The 7,063-nt window shown below is 44.5% G+C and overlaps 1 protein-coding gene across 1 annotated transcript; it reads left to right on the forward strand.

Annotated features, from left to right (window-relative positions):
* The first annotated feature begins 2,949 nt into the window (after positions 1-2,949).
* LOC128724204 (chondroadherin-like protein) lies at positions 2,950-6,285 on the forward strand. Its single transcript, XM_053817970.1, has 2 exons — positions 2,950-2,972; positions 3,062-6,285. The coding sequence occupies exons 1-2, from the start codon at positions 2,950-2,952 to the stop codon at positions 6,150-6,152; spliced, it is 3,114 nt and encodes a 1,037-aa protein (XP_053673945.1). The 3' UTR covers positions 6,153-6,285.
* The last annotated feature ends 778 nt before the right edge of the window (positions 6,286-7,063 follow it).

Below are 7,063 nucleotides of genomic sequence, written 5' to 3' on the forward strand. Positions count from 1 at the left end.
TCGCAGTCGCTAGGAAAGTTTTCAAGTGGTACTTCCACTCGTTTTCTCGCACTTTGCAGTTACCTTTTCATTTAAAAATAGTAAATGCTTTTTCCGCCTCGAGGACTCTTTCATTCGACGTTTTTGCTGATAAGAGAGGGAAATAGAGTATAGGGTCGATATTTTCCCCAGAATGTCAACACATATTAACCCCCCAAATATTCACCAAACAACATACACACGAGCACACTCACCTAAGTACAACATTACAATCGTCTGAGACTGAGTTGTGCCCAAAATATACCTACCTCTAGCGTGTCTTGGAAACTTTTCTCATTAAATACCTTCACTTGTTGCCGCTAACAAAAGCATAATTGAAAATTTACATTCATCGTCTTATTTTTATTTGATGTTATTTGATATTCTTTCAAGAAACTATAAAAAAATCAGATGAGGAGTTTCCCATCTCTCACCTTATTTAACATTTTATCTCACCACTGCGAGAAAACTTTTTTTTCGTCACGATGCCTCGCTCATTTGATGCCTTTTCTCACTACTTCCAATTTAGTGAATTTCTCGCGTCAGTGAGAATACTGGTGGATGGATGAGCTTTCGTGGAGCTTTTTTGGCCTGCAATTTCCTTTTATCATGTCATTTTACTCACGACCGCAAACAAGGTTTACGAGATTTTTCCCTGCTTTGAAACCTGTTTTATTTAATACTTTTTCTAGTTTCAACGTGAAAAGCTCTTGGATGATGGTTTCGACACTTACGCTTCATTTGATAGCTTTAGATAGAAAACAAGATACATCCATTACGGTTAGTTGTGCCAAGTTGTATGCGTAGGTGGCGTATCCCTTAAAACAATATTAACTTACCCACGCACTCAACCATGCACAATCGTGAAATTGCCATGTACACCAGTACCGAAAAAATATTACACACTCTCACCTTTATATTCATCTAATAATAGTAATTACATTGCATAACATATGTGCATCCGGAGCATTCCGCACTGCACTTTCCATCCCTCTCAGACGCTAGGGCACCCACGCACAATAACAGGATCATAAAATACTGTTGCGCTGCGCCAACACACACGCGTCACACGCTTGCCCAATCAAAATTAGCCCACGTTTATTTACACGCCCGGCACTGTATGCCTGGGCTGTGTCCTGTAAAAACCGTTCAATTTTTTCTTCTTTTTCTTCTTGTTTTTATGCGACTTTACATCCAATGTACGGCCTAGTCCTACTTTATTACGGCTTTCTATGAATAGACATTTTTGCGGAGCCGGAAAGTCTGTCCTGCGTACGGTAGAAATACAATTTACAATTTCTAAACAATTTACAATCAATAAATTATAAATTGCACATATAGCCTGTTTGTAAGCAAACCGAACGTGGACAGATTTCGCAGTTTCTTTAAAGCAAATTCTTTTGTGATTAACGCTGTATGTGTTTTGTTGTATACTTTCAACACCTTTTGAAACGTATAATTTATATACAATAGAGCACCTTCGTGTACGAATATATGCTTTACCATACTTTATATCTACACCAGTAACTGCAGTTCTACTTATTGTATTAACGGTATTTTTAAACAGATTAAACCTTCTCATGTTTAGCAAGTGTGTACATAATTGAATTTTCTTCAATTAAGAGTAATTTCGGTCGCAAAGGATTAACTAACATGTAGATGAATACCCAAATTAGATTTTGTGCCATCGCGCAACATCACAAGAAGCCCAAGAAAGCAGCAATGGCGAGAAAATTGGTCCTTTGTTACCGAGAACCTATATTGCAACTCTAATTCTTAAACCCGTATTACCGCAGCGAGCGCCTTCCGAGACCAAATCGAACACTAGACCCCGTGTAATCTTTTTTTACTCCCCAATCGTCACGTTCGTAACAACTTTGAATTGGTCTCAGAGGCACACGAAGGAACGGTTTACGAGTGTTTTGTTTGACGAAAATTGGAGTAAATGGATTTAGCGTTTGATAGTAACTTTGAAATCTAATTCGGGGACACAATTTTATTACATCCCACTGAGTTTTGATTTCTTTTCTTGCTTGGTGATTTGTACAGCGGTTTAAGAATATCACGCCGGTGTGAATGGAAAATACACTCAGCATTTTGCATGCTGGAAACTTAGTAAATATCTCATGCTGCAGCGTTCCATACACATTGCACATTGTGTGACATTCGAATAACTTGAAGCAAAGGAAAGACAAATTGAAGTATATTTATAATGTACTGAAATGTTTGCTCTTGAACATTCTTTTTTTTTAAGCATGTAAGCTCTCTGAATGCAAAAGTACAAATGTAGTAAATTTTCACATAGTGTAGCTACTGCGTAGCTCATTTCTTTTTTTCTTCAAAATATTTGTTTCGAAGGATTTCATAACATGATTGAGACATGCTTATTTACCTGAATTTAATTTTTATTATTAATCATAATTCAATTTTAATTTTAAAGCATGTTACACGTCAGCACAGTACAGTCACGTACAGTCCATTGGAACTAAAATATTCACGAAGTTCATTTGAGTATATGTAAAGTAATTGCACTCAAACCGTAATTGCTGGTAACCGTAGAACTTACTTTGTGCAACCGGTTCCAGCAACACGTTTTTATCACTCAGCGTTAATTCCGATTAAAATTATACACACACATACACACAGTCACTGGAAAAAAGATCTAGCAAATGCCCCCGGCGGGTCAAGGGCAGCCTAAAAACGAACTGATTATTCCCAAAAATCCGCGCGATTCGCTCGAAAAGGCGTAATCATACACCGACACCCAGGCCGTGCATTCGGCAAACAGTCGCCGCAGCATCAGGAGGTTTTTTGCACTGGCACCCGCGGAACCGTCCGCCAGTAGATTTTAATTAACGAAGCTCGGCCTGTAAGTGACGGGCAGGTAGAGGATTTCTCAGCGCCTAATCCTAGCTCGCGTTTAGGTTCAGCATGGGACTGCACGGTACCTTGCGGTAAGTAATAAGTTCACGTACCATGGTTCGGTCCGTGCAACGGGTGTGGCTATTTAACGGTTCGCTTTCGCTTATTAATTACTGCCTAGTCCTGCGGCGTCCGTGTTGATCGTGGTGGCGCTTGCCACAAGCTGCGTTCTATTTGCAAGCACAACCGCAGAGACGACAGCGACCTGCATCAGCCTGGCGAACAGGTGCACGTTCATCAACGTGTCCGTGCGTGTTACTGACGAGACCCAGTTCCCAGCCTATCAGCTTGCGATAAGTGGTTACGACGGTGTGTCGGATCTCACAGTGTCGTTCGCCAGCAGTGTCCTCGAGTATGTGCCGGCGTATGCCTTTGCAGCGCTGCAAAATGCCTCTGCGATTCGATTAGTTGGAACAAACACCCGTTTGCTGCATGAGGACGCATTCCAGGGGTTAGGTCGTCTGACTGCGATCATGATCGCGGACAACCAGCTGGTGAATCTGCCGGACAGCGTCTTCCGTGGATTGCGCACACTCCGCACGTTGAAACTCGTCCACCTCGACTTGAAGACTCTGTCACCCGAATGGTTCCGTGATCTGGTGCAGCTGAATTCACTGACCGTGTCCAAAAATCCGAATCTCCGAACCCTCGACGCGGACGTTTTCCAGCACTGCTCGAAAATCTGGAGCCTCGATCTGTCCAACAACGCGCTCGAGAGTCTACCAGACCGGCTGTTCGATGCACTATCGGATGTGGAATCCATCAAGCTGGACAACAACCGGTTGCAAGACGTGCACGAGAATCTGTTCGCGAACGCGGGAGATCTTCGGGTTCTAACGCTGAACAACAATTCACTCACGTTGATTTCCCCCATTCTGCTCAGAAATCTCAGCCAGCTGGAAGAGTTGCACCTGCGCTGGAACCTCATCGAGGAGTTCCAGCTGTTGTACTTCCCGTCGGTGAAACCGTTCGCGCTGGATCTGCGCAACAACGGGTTGATTTCCTTTAACCGCACCATGCTTACCGTGCTGGAAAATCTGGACGCCATCTGGCTCAACGATAATCGCATCACGTACATCGCACCAGACACGTTCCATGACGCGGTCAACACGACGGTCGTTGAGCTGGACGGTAACTACCTTGAGGCACTCCCGGTGGAGCTACTGGCGGGTCTTACGCATCTGCGCGTGTTTGCCGCAAGCGGTAATCGGCTGAAATCGGTCCCGGAGGAATTGTTCCTCGAGAATCTGGAGGTGAAAACGATACGCCTTTCGTCCAACCTGCTCGAAACGCTGCCGCCAAAGTTTTTCGCCGAACTGCCCCTTCTCGAGGAGTTGGACATGGAAAGGAACAATATCGTTCGGCTTGAAGCGGACGCGTTCGTCGATTGCCCCATGCTGCGTCTGGTACTGCTGGGACACAATCAGCTGACGGAGCTGCCGGCGATCGTTTTCCAGCGGCAGCAAGATACCCTTCACACGCTCGATATCAAGGCTAATCACTTATCGACCCTCGAGTTCGTGAAGGGCTTAAAGCAGCTCGCTCGGTTGGATGTTGAAGGGAACCAACTGGAACAGTTGCACGGCGACGCGTTCGCGGAGACAACAAATTTAACTCACCTGATGGTGGGATTCAATCGGCTGGATCGGCTGCCGAGCGACAGCTTTACGGGGCTGTCCAAATTGAAGGTACTAAACGCGTCACACAACAATATAGGCTTCATCGAACCGGAAACGTTTGCTACTACTCCAAATCTGGTCGAAGTATTCTTGAACGGAAATTCGCTAGAAAATTTACCGGACACAATATTCGCGTCCCTCGCGGCGCTGCGAACACTGGCGCTGAGCGATAATATACTCCAGCAGCTCGGAGCAAACCTGCTAGCGTACGCCCCGAGCCTCCAGATGCTCAATCTCTCCAACAATCCGATTGCCGAGCTTCCCGAGCAGTTCTTGCGACATAGCGCCAATTTGGAAACGTTGTCCCTGAACGGAATTCAGCTACAGCGAATCCCTAAAGCGTTCCTCGTTCAGCCGAAATTGATGAGACACCTCAGCTTGGAAGGGTGTGCTATCGAGGAAATCGACCCGGAAGCCTTCCGCGGGTTCGGTTCATCGAACCTCGCGATGTTGTTTTTACGCGGAAATCATCTAACCTCGATTCCGGAAGGGTCGTTCCGCACTTCTCGGATGTTGACGGTATTGGATTTATCGTACAACCTGCTCACTCAGGTGATCCCGGGCGCTTTTGCTCTCGATAACTCGCTCCAGAAGCTGTACCTGGAAGGCAACATGATTCAGCAGCTTCGCGCTGGAGATTTCGAAAAATACACCCGCATGAAGGTTTTGAATTTGCGAAACAACCTCATTGACCATCTCCCCGACGGTGTGTTTAATGGAGCAGAAAACTTAAAGGTTCTTGACATGGGGGGCAACATACTGACAGCGCTGTCTGCCGCTACGTTCGCTCAGCTTACCAGCCTAGAGTCTATCGATCTCAGCTCGATGCTTTTGCACTCTTTGGACAGAAAGCTGTTCATCAATCAACCGAACCTGGAATCAGTGTACCTGCAGAACAATCGCCTGCGCGAGCTGGAGTCGGATTTGTTTCGCAAAAATTCGCTGCTAAAATTCCTCAATATTGCAAACAATTCCCTCACAAGCTTCGCGCTGGAAGATTTCAGGCAGGTGAACGAATCACTGCTCTTTTTGGACGTTTCGGACAACATGCTGGAGGTTTTCACCGTCACACCGGTGCTGCGGGAGCTCAAAGCATCGCGAAACATCATTTCCCTAATCCATACCGCACCCAACGAAGAGTCGGCCCTGATTACGGCCGAGCTGTCGGCTAATCGTATCTCTTCCATTGAAGATCTGAGCGGATTCGCTCATTTGGAGTCGCTGGATGTCTCACATAATCCGCTTGTTGAGCTGAATTTCGTTCATTTAGGGGCATTTTACAACCTCGCACGATTCAATGCTTCTGCGCTGGACGGAACGGCAGTTGATTTGAGCACTGATGGCATGCTGCTGCCGACCCTCACTAGCCTGGATCTGTCCAGCAATGGCTTGCACACGATTTCGGTCGAATTTTTAAGCAGTTTTCCGAATCTGGAAATGCTCTTTCTTCAAAATAATCCCCTGACGGGTTCGAGTTATTCGCTGTTTTTCGAGAATCTACCTTCGCTAGCTGTGTTGGGGCTGGATTCATAGACATTTGCTCTGGAGATGCTAGGTTAAACGTGATGAAACCTACATACAATTCTATCTAGATTATGTTAAACATCAATAAATATGTTACACATTTGGCAATGGCAACTCGTTTAAAATGGCTTTTAAATGATGTAGAATGTAGGTGAACATGTTTCACATAAAACAATCGAAGCCATTACATTGGCTTTGCGTAAAATGTATAATACACCTACAGTGCATCTGGACTGCGAAAGGCAGCTATGGAGCCAAATTTGTCCCATTTCATTGTGTTTAATAAAATTTGCGTAATTTACACCCATCAGTTGGATGTTTAATACATCAAGAAGGCTTTATTTTGTTTCTAAAATTTCTTTCGTTTAGATAACACACCATTTCGAATTATGACTTTTCGAATTTTTTCAGACAGGAGAAACTGCAAGGGGCTTTCTCTTGAACAACGGTTTCTTTGCATTAGGACTGAAATATTGTGTTCCCTGCCGCATTCTGGCGCGTTGCTCCATGGTTTGTTTGGGTTTGTTAATCTACTTTCAGGATCATTGTTTGAAGACAATTTATTTTACCGTGCTTTGCTGGGGTTATCAACCAGACTGCTTTGCAAGAACGACGGCTGCCGTCGTGAATACGGCAAAGTGGTACTGGGAAAACATACCCTTTAAAAGAGAAGTGTTGAGAGCGTTGTTAGAGAGTTCGTTGAAAATCTAATCGCGCAGTGATAGCAATCAGAGAACTGGACGATTTTTGGCTGAAGAATACGATACCTGATTATGGGTTAAAAACTCATCGTATTGGGATATATTTTTATATACCAAACTGACCTTGTTGTGTATGCTTTAATATTTTTAAACTAAATACCAAATCTGCTAACATACAAAAGCCCTTGAACAACGTTTTGAATTTTGATCCAAGTCAGA

The sequence above is a fragment of the Anopheles nili genome, chromosome 3 (genome assembly GCF_943737925.1).
Source record: "Anopheles nili chromosome 3, idAnoNiliSN_F5_01, whole genome shotgun sequence".
Taxonomy (NCBI): Eukaryota; Metazoa; Arthropoda; class Insecta; order Diptera; family Culicidae; genus Anopheles; species Anopheles nili.

Excerpts from the sequence above, each read along its gene's own strand:
- LOC128724204 (XM_053817970.1), top strand. The coding sequence starts at position 2,950 with ATGGGACTGCACGGTACCTTGCG. Across the intron at positions 2,973-3,061 it reads GGACTGCACGGTACCTTGCG|TCCTGCGGCGTCCGTGTTGA; the intron begins GTAAGTAATAAG and ends ATTACTGCCTAG.